Below are 22128 nucleotides of genomic sequence, written 5' to 3' on the forward strand. Positions count from 1 at the left end.
GGACGCACTTTTGGAGAATCAGGGCCTGAATCTATAGGAGCACTGCCATTTAGGTCACGGTAATCTATCTACCTTAGGCACACTCATTTAGGCCAAGAGATTACAGGGAAATACTTTTAAAACCAATAGGAGGAAATATTTTTTCGCTCAGAGAATAGTTAAGCTCTGGAATGAGTTGCGAGAGATTATGGTACGAGCGAATAGCATAGCTGGTTTTAAGAAGGGTTTGGACAATTTCCTGGAGGAAAAGTCCAAGTCTGTTATTGATAAAGACATAGGGGAAGCCACTCCTTGTCCTGGATTGGTAGAATGGAATGTTGCTACTCTGGATTATGGCCCCGAAAATAACAGTGTCTTATATTAATTTTGGGTCCAAAAAACGCACAAGGGCTTATTTTCGGGGATATCTTATTTTTTCCATGTACAACAATCATCTCTCCCATCCTCTCCTCCACTCCAATTCTCCTTCTTTCCATTCTTCCTCCCCCCCTCCATGTGCAGTATCTTTCCTCCCCTCGCACCCATCCACTTGTGCAGCATCTTTCAATCCCTCCCTCCCAGCCCCCCATGCAGCAGAACCACACCAACCCTCCCACCCATCTCCCTGCACAGCATCTCTCCATCCCTCCCTCCCATCCCCTCCCCCCGCACAGCAGAACCCCACTGATTCTCCTACCGTGAGATCAACATACCTCAGTGGCAGCAGCACTCTGAAAAGGCTGCTTCATGGCCTTCCCCAACAGGGCCTTCCCTCTGCCACATCACTGATGATGTCATCAGTGAAGCGGCACAGGGAAGGTCCCAGCAGGGAAGGTCGCAAAGCATCCTGTTCAGAGTGCTGCTGCTGCTGTTGTTTGGAGCAGAGGTTTGTCAGTCTCGCAGTGGGAGGGTCGGCAGGGTTCTGCTGTGGGGGGGGGGAGATGAGAGGGAGGGGTGGATGGAAAGATGCTGTGCAAGGGGATGGGTGGGAGGGTCAGCGGGTGTTCTGCTGCATGGGGGGCATGGGTGGGAGGGATAGAAAGATGCTGCGCAAGGGGATGGGTAAAGGGGAGGAAAGATGCTGCACATGGGGGGGGGGGGCAGAAAGCTCTGCCACCGGTGGGTAAGGCTTATATTAGGAGCACCTTTAAAAATCATGCTAGGGCTTATTTTCGGGATAGGTCTTATTTTTGGGGAAACACATAGAAACATAGAAGATGACGGCAGATAAGGGCCATAGCCCATCAGGTCTGCCCACTCTACTGACCAACCCCCAAGTCTACTATCCTAGGGATCCCACTCCTGGTGACAGGTTCCCTTGGCTTATAACCCTCTAAGGGATCCCACATGGGCATCCCATTTGCTGTCACTTATTACTGCTTTAAGGAATGTTCAGGCATGCATTTATTGGATATATCTACAGTATATCTCTGTATGTCTGGGTCGTGTCTTTCATATTTGTTGTATACTATGCAGTTGTCTGTGTGCCTCTGTATGGCTGCATGTATGTTTGTGCCTGTGTAGAAGCATCTGTGGATCAGTGCAGGGATATAGTTTGGCACAGTGAATGGCTTATCGCCAAAAACAAAAGGGTTTGACTCTGTACCAAAACAACGGGATGTCTAGGTTTTGTGGACTGCTCTCATTTCTTCTAGACGGACGTGGTGTCTCCCCTCATGGGTGGATGTGGGATGGAGGATTCAGAGGGAGGGGTGATGCAAGCAAGAGACCAGTATATAAAGCATTGGTGAAGAGCAAAAGCTAGCGAGATCCACCAGGAACAGAACAGAATTATTCATCAAGGGAGCCAATAAAATCTGAAGAAACTGCAATACCAGCTATACAGAAAGGAAGATGAAAGAGCTGGTAGTGCTAATCATTCTGGGACTAGCTGCCCTCTGCATCTGTGGCTCAGGTAAGGAAATAAGGAACTATAATTCAGAAATCAGAGAAAAGTCTTGTATTAAAGTGTCAAAGTTTCTAAATTATAATAGTTCTCAACTGCAGACTTTAAGGGACCCAAAAAGTTCTGGTCTTCAGGGAAATCAACCCAAACAAATTAACTTGGCTCTTAAACCAAGTTTATTGAAATATATCTGGTGCTTTTTCATTGTGTGCATGTGAGGAACCAAAGCTTAGCATGGAAGCCTCCATAGAGGGGAAGGGAGAAGATATGAGATACGAGAGCTGGATTCACTGAAGCACGGGGCTGCACTGTGATTTGCTGAAGGTCACACGAAGTGAGCCCAACAGAGGGCACTCCAGCTCAAGTCCCTGAGCCTCTCATGACTTGCGGTTTAATCACTAGATCGCTCTTCTAATTTTAGGGAGTCGATTTTTGGCCATGCAGGTGCCGAAGGGGAAGAGAAAGCTTCAGTCTCCAGCCTGTTAACTAGAAGTTCCAGCACTTTTAGGGGCTCCTTTTACTAAGGTGAGCTAGCGTTTTTTAGCGCTCGCAGGAATTTAGCGCGCGCTAAACCCGCGCTATGCTTCTAGAACTAACGCCAGCTCAATGCTGGCATTAAGGTCTAGCGCGCGCGCGCTATTCCGCGTGTTACAGCCCTAACGCACCTTTGTAAAAGGAGCCCTGAGTGTCTGTGTTTTGCATTTTCCTGAATGCTCATACATTGTGTGTAGTGTATTAAACAGAAGGCACTATTATACTATGGCCCTCTTATACTAAGGTGCTCTAAATGCTAACGCATGCAAGTTAGTCTATGGACGCATTAGCGTTTAGCGCACGCTAATCGGTTAGAGCATCTTAGTAAAAGAGGGGGAATGTGTGTTTGTATATATGCATTTTTTTTTTCTGGCTGTTACTCTGTAGTCCTTTAATTAGTCCAATTTAATTTACCAAAGCATGTTGCAGCTTAGTGGTTAGAGCTACAGTCTCAGCATCCTGAGGTTGTGGGTTCAAACCCTTCACTGTTCCTTCTGACCCTGGGCAAGTCACGTAATCCTCCACTGCCCCAACTACATTAGATAGAGTGTGAGCCCGCCAGGACAGATATGAGAAATGCTTGAGTGCCTGAATGTAAACTGCTTAGGCTATAAGCAATATATAAATACTAAAAAATTTTTTAAAAAAATAGTGGTGACAAAAATATAGAGAGAAGATGATTAGTCAATCAAAAAGGCCGAGCTCCTCCTAGCCTCTGAGCTACTACAAAATGCAATTAATATAATGGATTTACTACACAAAACAATACATTTAGAGGTCCATATTCAAAAAGCCATTACATGGGAAAGTTTTCTAATTAGAATTTATCCAAATTATTTTATTAAAATAATAAGCAGAATATACTCAAATAAGCATGCCACTGGACATATTTAAGTTTTTCAGAAAACTCTTTGTTATATGGGTTCTTTAGCTAGTCAATGCAGACTATCATTTAACCTCGGCCTGGGAAGTCCCCCTGTGCCACTGCTTCTTACCTATGAAAGGGCTCTTTTTACAAAGCCATGGTAAGAATTCCTGCGTGGCAAATGCACCAAAGTCCTTTCAGTCAGTGGCATAGTAAGGAGGGGCGGGTGGGGGTCAGTCCACCCCAGATGCGGTCTTCCTAAGGGTGCGGCGACTTCCCCCACCTCTCCGTCCCCTGCCCGCTCGCCCACTCCTCACCTTGCCATGCACAAAGGCCCCTTACCTTCCCCCATACATTTTTGGTGCAAGGTTACTGCCCGCATTAGCATCGGCGCTCTCTCTGATGTCACTTCTGGGACCCGCGCCTAGGAAGTGATGTCAAAGGGCAAGCCAACATGGGCAGCATGCTGCTCACACTGTAGAAGTTAAAAAGGGAAGGGGGCACGCACGCAGAAGGGAGGAGGGCAGAAAAGAGGTCATGGGAGGGGTATCACTGCGTAACAACCCAAACAAATCTAGGGAAAGGACATATATAATCCCAATAAACTCAAATGTATGTCCTATTGGAAATTTTCCAATAGGACATACATTTGAGTTTATAGGGGTATCACTGCCCCAGGAGTCGCTCACCCTTCAAGCGCACCACTCAAACTCTGCCCTTACCGTTTGACCTTAGGACGATTTTCATTGCTTGCTGGGCATAGTGGTCTTGCTGCCACCCACTGCCCCTTTTTTTCCTTTCAAGAGGCAGTTAGGAGCCGCCTAGGAGAGAGGCCGCATAGGCTTTCATTAACACAACTCCAGCAGAGTTTGTTCTTATGACAGATGCCCCCCCCCCCCACACACACACACAGAATGAACCCTGCTGCTGGTTCCCACAAAATCCGAAGTATCTCTGAATGCACCCTCCCCCAGATTGAGAGGAACTAAAGCACGCCTTCAAGACAAACAGAAAAAGGAGGCGACAAATCAAAGCCGTAGATGGGATAGGGCAGGGGTAGGCAATTCCGGTCCTCGAGAGCCGGAGCCAGGTCAGGTTTTCAGGATATCCACAATGAATATGTATGAGATGGATTTGCAAGCACTGCCTCCTTGAGATGCAAATCTATCTCATGTGTATTTATTGTGGATATCCTGAAAACCAGACCTGGCTCCGGCTCTTGAGGACTGGAATTTCCTACCCCTGGGATAGGGTAATTCACAAATTGGGAAGAGAGAAATTCTGATTCCTGCCTGAGCCAGCTCTTGTGTGCATGAGCAAGGTAGGTTCTGAAAAATAGCATCCCAATGTTGATCACAAATAGCATTCATATGATTTGCATGCAATTAGTGCTGAACATTAGGTAAAGGGTTATGGTAAAAACTTAAATGAGATTTGGGGCCGATTAGCAAATTTTGTATCCACCAATTAATAGTCCAAGCCTTCTATATTATTGAGTTTTACACACATTCGGGGGGGGGGGGAGGGTGGAAGATGTCTATATTATTTGTTAGTAATAAGTGCTGTTATTTGGTACCAATTTTGTATTTCTGTATACACTTTGTGTATGCTTTAAAATGAATATAGATTTATACAAAGTGCTGAACATTAGGAAGTTTTTTGTGTGTGTGTGTGTGTGTTGTTCCCACAGTGTTCTGCACTGTACAGAACAGCTCAGGAGGTTTGTGCATCCGCCAGCAGATGACATGAGTATGAAAGCCCAGGTTTGTCACTGTGTGATTCTGGATGTATTATTTCCCTATCACCAGAGCACATTTTCATTGTGACAAGTCAAAATTATGAGTACCTGACAAGAAGAGGTTAGTCATGCCATCCTACTTTTTACTCCAAGTCTCTATTTCTGCCATTTTCTAGATTCTGACAGCTCTTACAGTGCAAGCTCCAACAGCACAGAAGGTAAGTATCCTCCTCCTCCTATAAGTTAAGTGTCTGGAGAGAAAAATAGTTTGATCTATATGGTGGGATCCATTGATCTCCTTTAGTGCAGTAGGCCAAAACCAAAAAATGAAAGCAACAGACTTCACAGCAGTAAACAAGTCAGGAAGGGGAGGGCCAGATAAATGGTCTTCCAAACAAACGGGGTGTTGGTGGGGGGGGGGAAGAAGCCTGAAGAGGTCCAAACAACAATTTTATTAAGTAACAGGTTAGAAGAACTCTCAGGGGCTCATAATCGAAAGAGAAAAACATCCAAAAACCAGCCTAAGTCAGCGCTTGAATATCAGTCAAAAACGTCCAAGTGCCTATAATAAAACCGGGTTTTGGACGTATTTAAAAACAACGTAGGCCTTCACAGTGCCGCTGAACGACCATAACTAAAAGGGGCGTTTCAGGAGGAGTGTCAAGGGCGGGAGTTGGGCGGGACGTGGGCAGGCTTAAACTGTGCTGTATAACTGAAAGTTATACAGCACAGGATCAATGGAACTTGGACATTGTGACTTAGACCATTTAAAACATGGTGTAAGTCACAAAAACCCACCTAAATGACCAGAAAAGCACTGCAAACACATAATACAGACCCCCACACACTACCCCAGTGATCACCGACTCCCCCACCCCATAAAAATATTAATGACAACTTGAAAATTGTGCTTCCAGAACATCATCGCCTGGTAGCCTGGCATAGGAAAACTTAGCCGTGCTGTACAGAGGCGTCTTAAGCCATCTTGGGGGTGGGTTAGGGACCCATGGAGAGAAGGACTCATGCCCATAAGCCCCTCTACACTCCCCTATACACCCCCAAAACCCTTTTGTACTGGCATATAAGTGGCTTCTGCAGCCATAAGGGCTATTGGGGTGGTAGATAAGTGAATCTAGGGGATTCTGGAGGTGGTTTGGGTGGGCTCACCATGACCTATAAGGGAGCTGTAGTGAGATGATGACAGGGCACCCTTTTGTGAAGTTCACAGCAGTGCCCTGTAAGGTACCCCACTATTTAGGTGCCATGTCTGGGTGTTCAGTCCATCACTTTGCAGACCCCTCCCACGTCCAACAGGGCTTGTTCTAGGCATTTTTAACTTGGACAAAAATTTGGACGAAAATGTGGTATAAAGATGGACGATTTAGCAGGACGATCAGCAGGACGTATGTATACTTAGATGATTTTCAAAACGAAAAAAAATTTGGACGTATTTTTTGAAAATGTGTCCTAAGCTGTTTTTTTACTTTGGACGACTTGCGACTTAGACAAAAACAGACTTAGATGTTCCTTTCGATTATGCCCCTCTCAGGGCTCCTTTTACTAAGCGGAATAGCGCACGCTACAATGCCATGCACGCTAGATGCTAACGCCAGCATTGAGCTGGCGTTAGTTCTAGCCACGTAGCGCGCATTAATCTGATGTGTGCACTAAAAACGCTAGCGCACCTTAGTAAAAGGAGCCCTCAGTGTTTATCACAAAGCTATGACTCAACACAGGACTGTGTTTTGGCACTTAAACAGCTGCATCAGGAATCAAAATCTATACATACAAAACAAGATAAAAACAACATTAACATAAGCAACATACAAAATAATATCAAAGCATGCTAAATTGTAAAAATATACAAAATGAATAATAAAAATGAAAAGGCATATATATATCAAATATTGTAAATATATACCTATATAAATGTAAATAAATATATTACCTATCGACTCCTTTTACAATGCTGATGCAGCGGTTGCTGCTACTGCTACATAGGGATTTAATGGGCATCAGAGCGTTTGCCGCTCGGCAGTTTATTAACCCTCTCCTTTACAAACCCACGCTAGGAATTCTATGAGCATTGGAGCTGTTACCGTGGCAGCTGGCACTAGAAACGCTAGCACAGCTTTGTAAATGAGGGGATGAAACAATAAGCCAATAGTGACATGCAACAATAAGAGCATAAGTTACATTATAAAAGATGCAGACATAAATAAACCATATAGTGGGTAAATAAATATGTATATATGAGATCAAACATTCAAATTGAATAACCTAAATAAGTATAAAATTGATCTATGTTGGATAAAAGCTAATCAAATAAATACATGTATATGTATAAATGTATTTATAAAATATGTTAATTAAGTGAAAAATAAAATATACCATCTACATGTAAATATGAATAAGTCACAGAGCATGATGGTTACAGTTATGAAAAAAAAAAAAACAAAGCACACAAAATGAACTTAGGGGATCTTTTACTAACGGTTAGCTCAAGTTATTTGCCAAAGGACCCATTTTATTCCTTTGGGCTCTGCTGCAGATAACTTGTGCTGAATTTTAGTAAAAGACTCCCTTAATGTGCATTTGGCAAACTTTTGAAAACTACCCCTCCCCCCTTTTTACAAAAACATAGCGCAATTTTCAGCGCTGGCCATGGCGGTAATAGCTTCAACACTCAGGAATTCTATGAGTGTCGGAGCTGTTACAACCATGGCCAATGCTAAAAATCGCACTACGGTTTGGAAAAATGGGGGGGGGGAATGAAAGAAAGGAAAAATTTCTGACCTTTTGATAAATGCCCTGTCCTATACGAGGGGCCACTGAAAAGTTCTCAGCCCAACGAAGAAGAGAATGATGTGGAGCCATGAAATTTACAATGTTATTCCACACATCCTCTTGAGATTTTTTATTTTAGTGAGGAAAATGCATCCAGTACTAAATGGGCACAAGTATAGGGAAACCAAGCCATTGTGACATCACTGATGAGGTTGGATCTTAGGCATTGATGGAATGAGGCCTTATGACATCACAATACAAGGGGTCATTGAAAAGTTCTCAGCCCAACCAAGAAGAGAATGGTGTGGAGCCATGAAACTTACAAGTTGTTACACACTTTTCATTTCAATGATATGAAATGAAATGAAAAGTGTCAAGAAAAGTGTGGAGTAACTTGTAAGTTTCATGGCTCCACATCATTCTCTTCTTGGTTGGGCTGAGAACTTTTCAGCGATCCCTTGTAGTTATTAAGTGAGAGCACACAACCTTGGAAGAATAAATAGGCACAAACTGTTGTGGCTGTAATGTCTACAAAATGATAGAGATATAAATATTTGATATTATAACTTGACTAATTAGTTGAAAGGTGTAATAATTCTCTGGTCTGTGCACTAAATGATACTACCGTAGCTTGTATCTAAATACAAAACATATAGGAGAGGAATGCAAACTAGAGAATGACACAGTGGATGTTACCCACGGCTAGCCATGAGTAGCCGCAGGTAACCCGCCAAAATGGTGGAGGAGGGAAAGGTGCTCACCGCGGGGACAAGGCCATCCACAACCCCGTGGAGCGGTGAATGGCCTTGTCCCCACAGTTAAGGGAGGGAACGAGCGCGGCCCCCCTCCCTCCGTCCTACCTACCCACCCTCCCCCTTACATTCGCGGCGTGTTTTAAGGTTTCAGACTTGTTGAAAGCCGCTGGAGCTTACATGCAGTCGCATGTGTGTGTGGGCAGAAGCTTCTTCCAGTTGCGTCAGAGGAGAAGCTTCTGCCCACACACACACGCGACTGCACAAACACTCCGGCGGCTTTTAACAAGTCTGAAACCTTAAAACACGCCAAGAAGGTAAAGGAGAGAGAGGGAGATGCACGGACCCCGCGAGGGGTGCCGAAGGGCAGTGAGGTGACAAGAGGGAAGGGTGGATGCTGCGGGGACGGGAATGGGGCGGTGAAGGGGACGGTGGTCCAGTGACGGGGACAGATTTTTTTTCTCCGTGTCATTCTCTAATGCAAACAATGCTTCCACCAAAGGAAAAAGCCAAGGTAAAACAGCAGTGTAGAGTGAACTAATAAGGTAATAAAATGAACATACAAGCATTTTTTAAAAAACTTTTTCAATGAGCAGGCAATGCTACCGCTAAGGGAAAAAGCAATACTAAAACAGAGCTACAGAAATAAACCCTGTTCATAAGATAAAGACCTATTCCTTAATGGTCAGAAGCACACTTATCTAAATATTAAAAAACGATATAACAAAAGAACTAACGGCCTCTTTTACAAAGCCGCTCTAGCGGCTGCCACATGGCAACAGCCCCGAAGCCCTTTAAATCTCTATGGGCTTCGGGGCCGTTAGAACAGCGCAACCGCTAGCGTGGCTTTGTAAAAGAGGCCGTTAGTTCTTTTGTTATATCGTTTTTTAATATTTAGATAAGTGTGCTTCTGACCATTAAGGAATAGGTCTTTATCTTATGAACAGGGTTTATTTCTGTAGCTCTGCTTTAGTATTGCTTTTTCCCTTAGAGAATGACATGGGGACAAATTTGGCCCCATCCTCACGGGTTCTATCTTCATCCCCGCCCCGTCCCCACGAGTTCTGTCCCTGTCCCATCCCTGCAAGCTCTGCCCTCATCTGCACAAGCCTCGAACAAATTTGTCCCTATGTCATTCTCTAGTGATAATAATGTGCAGTAGAGTACACCATCCACATCGTGTAGAATTTGGCACCATCTTGTGGTCAGTATATTGTTCTTAAACTTATTATGAGAGGGAATTATAATCACAAAAAGGGTGATAATAATAACACTGCTTTAATTAGTCACCCATGCCAAATCTGTAAATCGCTTTATGTATAAAATGACCACACAGTATAATACATGCTTAATAGTGAACGCTCAGACCCACAACTATATCCCAGTGAAATATCACGGAGAAGCTGTGTAAAGAGACCATCATTGCTTGTTCACAGTCTCTCCCACCATTACATATAACATTGGATCTTAACTGCCTCCACAGCTCCTGAACTAGGAACAAAAACTACTTATCTTAGTAAGGTGGTACTGTGGTCTTTACAGCTACTCCGGGTACATCCTTAATCACCACAACTGCACAAAATGCATGTTCACCGACCCCCCCAAACCAGGTTTCACCGGTTGGCTTCATCAGGAGGGGTACGGGAGAAGCAACTTCCTTCGTTCAGCCCACAGAGCACTCTGTATATTCTTCTGACATGTTCAAGCCAAGCTATGGGCAACAAAACAAAGGAGAAAGTCCAACTTTGTCTGCAGAAAAAAACCAAGCAGGAGAAACAAACAAAACTACAGACTATGTACAAGATGCAGGCAAAAATTTATTGTACCAAAATTAAAATGCAAATAAGTAAAATAAAACCCTTTTACCAATCAAGGGACCCGACACGGTCCGTGTTTCGGACAAACCTTCGTCAGGGGTCCATGGTGAAAAAGGTTGGGACATACCATAAAAAATGAAGATAAGTAACAAAGTGCCTGTATATTGTGTTCGCCGAGGATTGCTGCAAAAAGTAAAGCGTCTCAAGGAAGCCAAGCTATGTACATGCAGTAGGCAATTTCATTATTAAGCAAGGCAAAGGATCAACAAAATCTGTCTTTATTGATGTTTGCTTTCCTAAACATGCATTTACTTAGGGCTCCTTTTACGAAGGTGCACTAAGCGTTTTAGCGCACGCACCAGGTTAGGGCGCGCTATAGCGCGAGCTAGCTGAAAATCTACAGCCTGCTCAAAAGGAGGCGGTAGCGGCTAGCACGCACGGCAATTTAGCGTGCGCTATTCCGCGCGTTAAGGCCCTAGCACAGCTTTGTATAAGGAGCCCTTAATGTAAGGAAAATTTACTCCCTCCTATTTTATAGACAGTGCTTATGAAAAGTGCATGTCTTTAATAACAGGAAAGGCAAAATAAATTCTTTCAAAATGCTGGCTGAGGAAAGAAAGAACAGCAAGGAGAGGATCAATTAATCAGTTTATCTCAGCTGATTGCCTTACTACAAGTGTGAAACTTGTGAAGGGAAGCAACATTACGAAGACTTCATGCCTTCAAAAATAACGTAGCAGATTGGTAAGGCAAGACTTCAGTTGGAAAAATCACCATTGGCTTTGTCCCAGCACTGGTCGCCGTACATGAAGAAGGACACAGTACTGCTCGAAAGGGTCCAGAGAAGAGCGACTAAAATGGTTAAGGGGCTGGAGGAGTTGCCGTACAGTGAAAGATTAGAGAAAATGTGCCTCTAAGACTGAGAGGGGACATGATCGAAACGTTCAAGATAATGAAGGGAATAGACTTAGTAGATAAAGACAGGTTGTTCACCCTCTCCAAGGTAGAGAGAACGAGACGGCACTCTCTAAAGTTAAAAGGGGATAGATTCTGTAGAAACCTAAGGAAGTTATTCTTCATCCAGAGAGTGGTAGAAATCTGGAACGCTCTTCCGGAGGTTGTTATAGGGGAAAACACCCTCCAGAGATTCAAGACAAAGTTAGACAAGTTCCTGTTGAACCAGAACGTGCACAGGTAAGGCTAGATTCAGTTGGGTACGATGAACCATTGGTCTGACCCAGCAGCAGTAATTCTTATGTTCTTATGTACTTTTAAAACTATGATTACATGTGTTGAATAATTTTGTTCTTTAAAGTTTCTCCCATTTTGCCTGTCGCTGTTACCAGTCTGCAGTTTCCAAAATCAACCCGCAACCCTTTTTTTAAAAAATATGGGCATTATGTTGGCCAATAATAGGTTAAACTTTACTAATAATAGATCTGCAATTTTATTTTTGAGTTCTTGCACTACTCTGAGTTGCATATCATCCAGTACGAGTAATTTACTACTTTTTAGTTTGTCATTTGTCTTAGGAGAATTCACTACCAGTACAATGAAACTTTGCTATGCTGGATGAGTTCATGAGGTGCACTTGAGGCCTGGTATAATGAAGAAATGCTCATATTCTGTTTCTTATGTGGAAAGGGAGGACAAATGCTTATTATATCTCAGGTCAATACTTCAAAGGCTGAGTGTTCACCCATGTCTTCCTCATATGTACAATATTTGGGCAGATTTGGTTTTTGTTTCTTGCACTTTCTCCTGTTCCCTCTTTCTCACTAAATATTTTATGTTTATGCTTTGCAGACTTTAGCAGTGCCAATAGTCCCAGTGAATCACACAGCAATGAGGGTGAGTGACATCTCCATTCTATTCCATTCCAGATGTTTCAGTGCTTGAAAGATTTAAGGAGAATTCAGGATAGGATAGAGAAAAGATGGAGTTCTCAAGGAAATGTAGTAATGTAACAGGAAGTAGGAAGATAGCACCTGAAAGTGAAGTCTGAACTAGGTATATTCTCAGGTGCAAAAAAATGAATATTAGTTTTCATTTTGTCCCAATTTTTTTTCTGATATTTAGGTGGGTGGGGGATTCTTTTTAGTTAGTTTCACATATTCATTTTGGTAGCAAATGTTTAACACGTGTGTGGAGGGGCATTTTCAATATGACATCCAAACCCAAGTTTGGAAATTTTGCGAAAGACACACAAAAATCCAGTAGCAAACATGACCATTTTCAGAACAGAAAAACATCTATCTTTTTGTTTCAAAAATGGCCATTTCTTAGATGTATGTCTATCCTTCTGAACCATTTTTGGGGAAAAAAAAAAAAAAAAACAAAAAGCAACTCCAAAAGAAAAATGCACAAAAGAAGCCATTTGGATGTAGGAAGGACCAGCAGTTTTAGTAGACTGATCACATAGACATCCCAGCAGAGCAGTGGGGCACCTTAAGGGACATTGCAGTAAACTTTACATAAAAAAAGCTCAAGTACACATCTCACCAAAAACCCTTTATAGTGTATGATGAGCCCTCCAAAATCTATCCAAAACCTACTGGACCCAACTGTACATCACACCAATATCCCTTATGTCTGTAGGTATCACCTATATATAGGTACAATGGAATTATGGTGGGTTTTGGAAGACTCATATATTTTATCATAAATGCAGTAGTTAGAGTGGGATATGGGCCTTAGTCCCGATCTCTATGGTTGACTACACCACACACCAGGCTACTTGAGGAACCTACTTGCTGCTATACTAGGACTGAAGCTATCTACAGGCAGGTATATACTATTTCATTCACATCTTTGGGGGGGGTGGGAGGGGTCAGTGACTACCGGGGGAGTATGGGGGGGGGGTCATGCCTTCTTCTCTCCAATGGTCATCTGGTCAATTTGGGTGTCTTATGGCACTTGTTAAAATAGGTCTAGCCTCAGACGTCCAAATTGTCAATTATTGCAGAAAATCATCTGAGTCATAAGCCTGCCCAAACCACACCTCTAACATGCCCCTTTGAGATTCAGATGAACTACAACAAAAACCATAGAGATCCATCTACAAAATGGGTTTTGAAAATAGCACATTGGAATGGTTTGGCAAGAAATACGTCCATCTACCCCTTTATGCCACATTTTGGACATTTTTCCTTTTTGAAAATGAGCTTCATATTGTTTTAACACACAGTGATTGATGTAAGGCTAGAGCATGTTAAATCACTTTAGCATGCATTAATTTTTTTGAAGATGTACTTGCAAATGTACATCCTCTGACTGTAAATTGTGACAATGCTGATTGAAAGTGGAAGAAGGGTTTATGGACTGGACTTCATAGTGTTTGGAAGTATGTCACTAGTGCTCACCCCTATCAAAAGTAAACACTCTACAGAAAGAATTCCTTGGTTTACTTTAGACATTTCTGTTGGTCTATCACCCATACACATTACAACCGAATGTGCCACTCCCCATTTCTTACTTATTAGAACCACAAATGCAGTCAACTTACCACTAGATTTCGATTGCTGATTTGATTTTGGGAGGATGGCCAGGCTAGAATTTACAAGCCAGTGCTACTGCAAACAGTGGGAGTTATTTACAACCACCTGAAGGATACCTATGAGTGATTTGCTCTCTGTTAGTAGTTAGTGAGAAAGTTACTGTGGAATGGATGAGATTCATCTTGTAGATCTTGTCATCAGGAAGGGATTTATGGCCACTATAGACTAGGAAACCATTGTGTTCTGGGGTTCTCTCAGATTTAAACCAGGAGTGCTGAAGGAAGGATAAAGAGAAGGAAGAGCATTTGTAGTCATTTTCCTCCCAGATATGGGCTATTGGTTTACATTTGTCTACTTAGAGAGAAACAATGGAGATATAGTATATCACTGCTATCGACTTCCCAATGATACAGATAAATACTGTAGATATGCTTTTTTCCCTTACCTCAGAGAAAATTTGCCTAGGTAAGGGGTAGAACAGTGGTTCTCAACCTGGTCCTTGGGGCACAACCATCCAGTCAGGTTTTCAGAATATTCACAGTGATTAAATTTCCACTCAAGTGAGGCAGAACAATGCAAATTTGCCTCATGCATTGTAGATATCCTAAAAAAAAAAAAAAAAAAAAGGGACTGGTCATATGTACCCGAAGGACTGGGCTGAGAAACTCCCAGGGTAAAGAAAATGCATTAATTTGCCATGCCTCGTTTTAGGCATGCAGGAAAAGCTAGAAGTAGGCAAGTAGGCAAGCACCGATCTAATATAACTCCTATATTTTACCCTTTTTTTGTTCTCTTTCCTATATCTAATTGTAGTTCCTCCCTGATCTCCCTCTTATGGAATATATGTCTGTCCTCTCCAAAATTGTTTGTCTCCCCTATATAGGGGAAACAAACATCGCTTTGTAATCCATGAAAAAAGCAATTTTATCAAATACGAATTAAACTTGAAACTTGAAGTGTTGGAATTTTTCTCCCTTTCATTGTTCAGTGAGAAAAGCAGGATGTTCATCTAACACAGGGGTGGGCAACCATAGTCCTTGAGGGCTATAACCCAGTTGGGTTTTCTAGATTTCCACAATGAACACACATAAGATTGATTTACATGTACTGCTTCTATAGGGTTGTGGCCCTCGAGGACTGTGGTGTCCCATCCCTATTCTAACAATTTCAAGTTCAATTTAATATATCACAAATATAAAACCAGAAGGCAAATATAAGCAGTTTACAATAAAAAGTTAAAATAAAAAAACAAAAAAAAACAAAAATTAAATAGGGTAAGAACAAAAGGAAGACAAAATACTGTATAATGAAAAACAATTGAGAACATGGGGAACTCCCAGATAAGTTGGCATAGAGTGGAAGATGTGTCTGTATTGGAGGTTTCTTATGTTGAGCTTTATTATATGAAGATGACCCAATCTATAAATTCAAGTTTTAGTTTAGTTTAGTTTAAGATCAATATGCATGACTACTACTTCCATTCTAGAGAAATGTCTCTCATATATACTCATAAAGGAAATCCTGAAAACTTGACCTGTTGGCAGCCCTCCAGGACTGGGAGTGAATACCACAGACCTAAGAAGAGGCTCAGCCTAATTTTTGCCAGTTTTACAAGAGAAACAAAATTTTGAATTAAAATAAAAATCCCCAAAGGATATGAATTTGCTCTTCCAGAGAGATGAGTGGATAAAGCAGAGGAAGAAGAAACTGAAATTCATCCTAGCAAGGATAAGTTCATGCTTTGTAGTTTTCAGTGAGTGGAGGAAATTGAGCCTTTGTCTATACTGGGGGAGGGAGAGATTATTTATTGCATCATAAAGTCTGAAAAAAATTTAGATTAACTGAAAACTATATTAGACTTATCCAGCTCAGTCAGAAAATATCTTGCATCTGGGATATGATTTAATCTGTTTACAGTTTTGGTTTAGAAAAGACTATTGAATTGGTGAGTGAAAGATAGTATCCTAATGGAAATTAGAGATTGGACTGGAGAGAAATGAAAGTCTTGTTGGAGACAAGAAATATCTGTTTTCTGAAGTAGTTTTCCTAAGTGCTAGAAACTATTCTTTTCTAAATATTAGTCCTTGCTGCTTTCATACTTCCCCCAAATTCTATATATGGTACCAAAAGATTGGTGCAAAAATTTGCATGAGATCTCAACTTAATTACTTAATTGAGTCAAATATGTATTGGTTAATTAGTACAATAGTGTTAACATGCACTTAATTGACACCAATTGGGGGAGTTACATGTGGATCACCAATCCATGGACTAGATTCACTAAGCCCACAGATCCGATCCAATCCGTGGGCGGTCCGAGGCTGGGCGACCGATTCTGAACGCGCCTGGATGCAAATCAGGCCGATCAGAGGCACGCCCCCAACCGACCGCATGGATTGCTGAAGAGCAATCCCGGCGCATGCACAGACCATCTTCTTTGCCTGTAGATGGTCTGCACATGCGCTTGCACCAGCAAGGTCAAAACAAAGGAGGAGGGGTGGCGAAGTATAACAGGCAGGCATCGAGGGCTGAGCCGGGCCCGATCTCTTCAACGGGACTCTCTGCAGCCTTTAAAAAGCCGGTTCATGAGCCGGGAGGGGAGTGGAGGAAAACTGTCTAGGGCAGCTACGGAACAGAACACAAACCCACCCCAACTCTCCTGCTCTCTGCTGCCCTGCCTGCAGTGTGAGCCCATGGTTTTAACCCATGGATTTAAAGCGGGGCTGCACTGCAGCGTGTTCTGCAGCCCCGCTTTAAACTCCCGGATTAAAACCACGGGCTCGCACTGCGGGGAAGGGCGGCAGAGCAGGAGAGGATTACACAGGCTGGTCCAGGGGACTAGAAGGAAGTCTGCTTCTCCGTGTAGATGCTTTTAACCCGCAGCTCGAAGGGGGCAGAGAGCAGGACAGTCAGAAAGCATGTGAGCGACTAGTCCCCAGCAGTCGCTCCTTTTTGACCGGCCAGCCCAGTCGGTGTCCCTCTTTTTTTTTTTTTTTAGTGAATCGCTGCCTGCCTATATTTGCATGCAGGGCAAATTTGTCGAGGGCCCCTAGGCACACAAGTACACTGAGCCCTGTGCCCCACCCCACCCCACCATGCGCCCAGGCGGAAACAGGAAGCTGCGTCAGAGGGAAGCTTTGGGCAAGCAGCACCGCTTGAACAATTACAGTTCCTGTTGCCTTTCTTACGTTGCTTGCTTGTCTTACGTTCCGTTGATGGGGGGGGCCACGTTGCCGATCGGGGTGGGGCCCGTGTTGTCGATCGATGCTGGAGGGGCCCATCGCCCTTTGGAAAAAACAATGTTGATGCCCTCCTTCATCGGGCCCCCCTGACCATTTCGGGCCCTAGGCATGTGCCTACTTGGCCTATTGGTTAATCCTGCCCTGTTTGCATGCCGTTCCCCCTCATTTGCATGCGCAGATCGGATCGGAGGATGATCGGGACAGAGGTTAGTGAATCAGGTCAAGTAAAATCAGGTCGCAAAGGGGTCGCTAAGTGGTTGGGACTTGATCAATGGGCTTAGTGAATCTAGCTCCATGTTTCTCCACCAACTGTGCCTAACTGGTCTCGTGTGGATCTTTAATGTGAGTGTGGCCATGTGAGGGCCATGGGCGGGTTAGAGGCATTCCAAAAGGTTATGTGTAGTGTTATAGAATGGGTCTGTGTTCAGCTTGGGTGCTGGGATTTATACCAGGTTTCAGCAGGTATAAGTCTGGAGCCCAGAATTGTGTGTGGCTACCTGCACTAAGCCCTGTACTGAGTGTTGATCTTTTCCGGTGCCCATTTTTCAGTGTCATTTAGTTGCCTAGTTCCTAGTCTCACAAGATTCTTTTGCTAATTTGATTAACTTGCTCATCACTGCTATCTCCAGATCGTTTATGGATAAGTTGAACAGCACAGAACCAGGACAGATCGTTAGGGCACTCTACTACTTACCCTTTCTATTTGGACAACTGTTCATTTAATCCTATTATGTGTTTCTATTCAGTAGTGCTATTTAGCTGGCTGGGAATGGTTCCTGACCAGCTAAATAGCACATAGCAAGCTATCCATCAATATTCAGCAGGAGAACACTGGCTACCTCTCACTGAATATCCCATTCAACAGATAGCCCAGTGACTGGCTATCTCAAATGACAGAGCCAGTCACCACCCATATTCAGTGGCTCACTGACTAACTTCAGCAACCAGATAGACCCGCCTACAAAGCAGGTCTATCTTTGGCCACTAGGACTTAGCCAGCCAGCTAATGAACATTGGCTATCTAGCAATGTCTTGGCCGGCCCCCAAAAAAAGGAAATTCAATGCTAGTCACCAGATACGGTGCCAGCGTTGAATTTCCGGTTTCACCATCGACTGCAGGAGACAGTGGCTAAATCCCGCAGTCGGAATAGTGAGAGGATTGTCTTTATTCCTAGAGTCCCTCATTAGGGTCTTTGTCAAGTGTCTTCTTAAAATCCAAATATACTATGATGCTTATTTTCAAAGCACATGGATGTCTCAAAAAGCCCCCAAAATGTCCATGTGCAAAAAAAACATCCAAATAGCAATTTTGGAAAGACAGATAAGGGGTATCCAACACTATAGTCCAGGGCTGGTCTTACGCAGAAGTGACAGGGGCAGCCATATAGGGCCTCGCACTCTGTGAGCTTGCCGGTGCCGGGTTTTGCAAATGGCCACCGGTCAGGGCTCAGTAAAGACCGACCTTGACGTGCCTTCAAAGGAAGTTAAAGGTCCTGCTGGTTCTTAATAATATAAAGAAAAACAAATGTCAGGAACAATAAAGTGTTTCAAAAGAACTTGAGTCCAACTTTATTTTTCCAGTAGCAAACAGCTACAGTTTAGGCTTTGCATTCCAACATAAACATAAAATTTGGGCTTACAAAAAATACAGCCCACACCTTTCTTGCAGGTAAGTCCAAATTGGCTCTATTGTAGCCTTGCCCTGTCAGTCCCACAGTAAAAAAAAACAACAAAATAAGGCTACCGGAACAGCCAACCTTTACACTGGTCATTCACAATGGGTTTTTAAAGACTGTTAGAATGTGCTGCCTAGGCCAGGTTTTCAACAGGCCTTCCCCAGCCAACTTAACAAACAGCTGGTGGGGGAGGGGAGTAGTTGAATCCACTAATTTAAAGCTTGCCAAAAATTGGCCCCACAATCCCCCCCTGAGGATCTTACGTGGATTCTCCCCACCACAACCCCTTTCACCCGGTCAGCCACAAAGTCCCATCCAAACAGAGAAAAAAGGCAAAAGTAAAAATGTTCAACAAAAACACTTTCTTCACTGTCTCAGTCAATAAGGCACACCTGCAGCCGTGAACCTAGCATTGCTCACACTGCCTGCACTCGCCTTGTACTTCCAGACAGCCCCAAAAGAAAACCAGATTCAAAAGCAAACAAAACAGCAAAGAAATCCAACTTAGCTTTGATCCATGTAGCTTTCCTCTGGTTCCAGGGAAGTATCCATAAGTTCTATGGTGTCCTGGCTGGATGGCTGATTTGCCTCAGGGACAGTGGTTACATCTGCCATCTCAATGTCCTGATTCTGTGATGATTCAGGAGCCCAGTCCCTCGAGCCTCCTTCCTGGGCTGACCCAGGGCAGACTGACTTGTTTCTTCTCAGCTCAGCCTCTAAAGCCCTGAGCTGGACACGCCCTAACCTGTAAGGGGGCAGGACAACCTGTTGCTGCTGCTGAGTTTTCTGTTTAGCTTTAATTGGACCCAGCAGTTGTGCCTTAGCTGAGCTGTGAGCCTGCCTCTTAGGCTGTTCTTTTTTGTAAGGCACCTCCTGCTGCTCCAGGCTGTTCTCACCCTCATCTTCCCCTCCCCAGGGTACTGTAACCTTGTGGTTCAATGGGAACTCAGACCCTATTTGTTTGTCTGAGCTTAGCCTGTCCCTCTGGTTAGCCCTTTTCAGGGTAAGGCTTGGATTTGGAGGAGATTGACCTGGCACAACCCCAGTCTTAAGGCTGGGGTTGTGACAACTCACAGGGGCCCTGGCATGTCCCACTTCGGATCTGCCCAAGCCTTAGCGGGTCATCTCATGAATGCCCATTGAGGGGCATAACAAAACTCTGGACATCTTTTCTCTTCTTCCTTTCCCTCCCTTCACGTGGTCTTGCATCTCCCTGATACCCCTCTGTGACCTTCCTGTCAAACCTTGCTTCCATGGTGCTTTGTTTTAGCAGCAACAATGCAGCACACAGGGAGGGGGCAGAGAAGAGGGTGTGGGAGAGGGACACCACCACCCTGGGCACCTCCTACTCTCGCTACGCTACTGGACATATATTCTTGCACAGATAAAAGTAAGATTTTATTATTTCAGAACAGGGAGGAGTGAATATTCTGTAAGGTGTCAATTTGAGGAGTAAAACTGTACATTAGAGGGAGTTACTGGGTGAAAAGGTGAGTTTTGGGGAAGGGAGAGGGAGACACTCCATTCTGCAGTGTTTGGGGGCAATACTTCCCCTCCCCCCTCATTATACCTGTGAATAAAACCAGAACTCAAGAACAGTCTGGAGACATAACTTAATCCCCTTCCCACTTTCACTCTGTATGTGTATATGTATACATAAGTCACATGCTAACTTTGAATCCCCTATTCTCTCTTTTCTCCTAGCTATCATTAAGATTAGAAGAAACACAGCAAATTCTTTGGTAAAGAAGAGGCAGAAGAGATCCTCCAGTTATCATGAATGGTATAATATCCCCCAGGCTCAGCTTTTACACTGGACCAGTGCTAACAGGACTTACAGCTAACCAAGGCTCCTCTAATTTAGCTGTGCTTCGCTTTACTCCAATCTTTCACTGTTCTCTGGGACCTATAATCCTCACTAACCCCCTACATAAAGCAGGGTTGTATCCCTAATTGAAATGAAAGATGAAACCAGAAATCAACTGAGGTCTATGGCATTTGCACCAGGAAGTAAATTAGTGATCCTTTTCAGGATGTAAATTGATGAGTCTTTTCTGTTGCCATATTTTATGGTTTTAAGTATTACCCAGTACCATACCCCACCTTAGGACATAAGCTGTTTTTCCTTGTGATTCCTGCTGTCTTTCCAAGGTCCAAATAGATTGATGAAGCCAGGAGGATCCTATACATGTGCAATCAAACTTACCATACAGCTTGCTCCCTTATAGATTCAACTAATCTAAGATTAACAAAGTTGCACTTCCTAACAAAGTTGCTCCAGAATCTCTGCTCCTTAGGGAGAAGAACTTGAGAAATGTTGTTTCTACAGACCTCCCCATGACATTCTACCAATTATCAAAAGTCTCCACCCTAGGAAATAATCATAAAACATAATCTGACATAAGTTGTAAGGAAATATTCGGGACAAGAAACATGTTCCAAAGTTTTGAAACTCCTACCTGTTTAGGTCTTGGTTGGTTAAGTGTCTTACCTGGTTATGTTGGTTTCTTTTGTCACAGGCTGCATGAGCAGTTTAAGTCCCCAATGGAGACAAAGAAGGAGCAGTGTGAGGAGTACTGGCCATGTGACTCTCTCTCAAGACAAGTGGGGTTCCGTGAAGCCTATCGTCGATACTTTGGACCGGTTTAAAGGATGTTCCGCCTCCTCTCCCCTCCCAGAATCTACTATTAAGCTGCATGGCCGGAAGTGCTGAGAGGAGGAGCAGCTTGATCTATATCACCCTTCTTTTCCAATTTGCCCAGTTCCAGCAAGGCCTTGAGATACACAGTGTAGCTTCCTGAGCTTCTTGAGAATGTAAAGAGAACAAGATTCCAGGGAACAGCAACCAGACAAGAGAAACAAGCCAACAGTTTGTTCTCTGCTGCTCCTCTGAAGAAGCTCAGCACACAAGAGCAAACAGTGCAAATCAATAAATTGAAAAATGCTCAAAAGGAATATATAGATGTAGTTGATAAGAGGGGACCCACTCTTAGCCACCTCCAATATATTCACACTGCCAATTGAGTGAATCCTAATTGATGTATGAATGACCCTCAGAAGTACCACCAGATACTCAAACTAATTTCATTGTATCTGGCTTCACGTACCCATTCCTCACCAGGTCCTCCTTATTAAATAATTTAATTTTTTAGGTTTTTAAATATTTATAAGTGTTTATTCATTTATCTTCACTGTAATAAATACTGATTAAATAAATTAGCTTGGTAGTTGTTCATGGTCGGATGTTCAGGGATTATTTTGCCAACATAGAAACATAGAAACATAGAAATTGACGGCAGAAAAGGGCCATAGCCCATCGAGTCTGCCCATACCAA

General features: G+C 43.3%; 1 protein-coding gene across 1 annotated transcript; it reads left to right on the forward strand.

The window, feature by feature from the left end:
* Positions 1 to 1671: 1671 nt before the first annotated feature.
* Positions 1672 to 22012, forward strand: LOC117355913 (osteocalcin-like). Its single transcript, XM_033935027.1, has 5 exons — positions 1672 to 1894; positions 5199 to 5240; positions 12185 to 12229; positions 20498 to 20576; positions 21313 to 22012. The coding sequence occupies exons 1-5, from the start codon at positions 1834 to 1836 to the stop codon at positions 21440 to 21442; spliced, it is 357 nt and encodes a 118-aa protein (XP_033790918.1). The 5' UTR covers positions 1672 to 1833; the 3' UTR covers positions 21443 to 22012.
* Positions 22013 to 22128: the final 116 nt, after the last annotated feature.

This window comes from Geotrypetes seraphini, chromosome 2 (assembly GCF_902459505.1).
Source record: "Geotrypetes seraphini chromosome 2, aGeoSer1.1, whole genome shotgun sequence".
Taxonomy (NCBI): Eukaryota; Metazoa; Chordata; class Amphibia; order Gymnophiona; family Dermophiidae; genus Geotrypetes; species Geotrypetes seraphini.

Coding starts and splice junctions, on each gene's coding strand:
- LOC117355913 (XM_033935027.1), top strand. CDS start 1,834: ATGAAAGAGCTGGTAGTGCTAATCATTCTGGGACTAGCTGCCCTCTGC. Junction 1,895..5,198: donor CCTCTGCATCTGTGGCTCAG/GTAAGGAAATAA, acceptor GCCATTTTCTAG/ATTCTGACAGCTCTTACAGT. Junction 12,230..20,497: donor TGAATCACACAGCAATGAGG/GTGAGTGACATC, acceptor CTTTTCTCCTAG/CTATCATTAAGATTAGAAGA.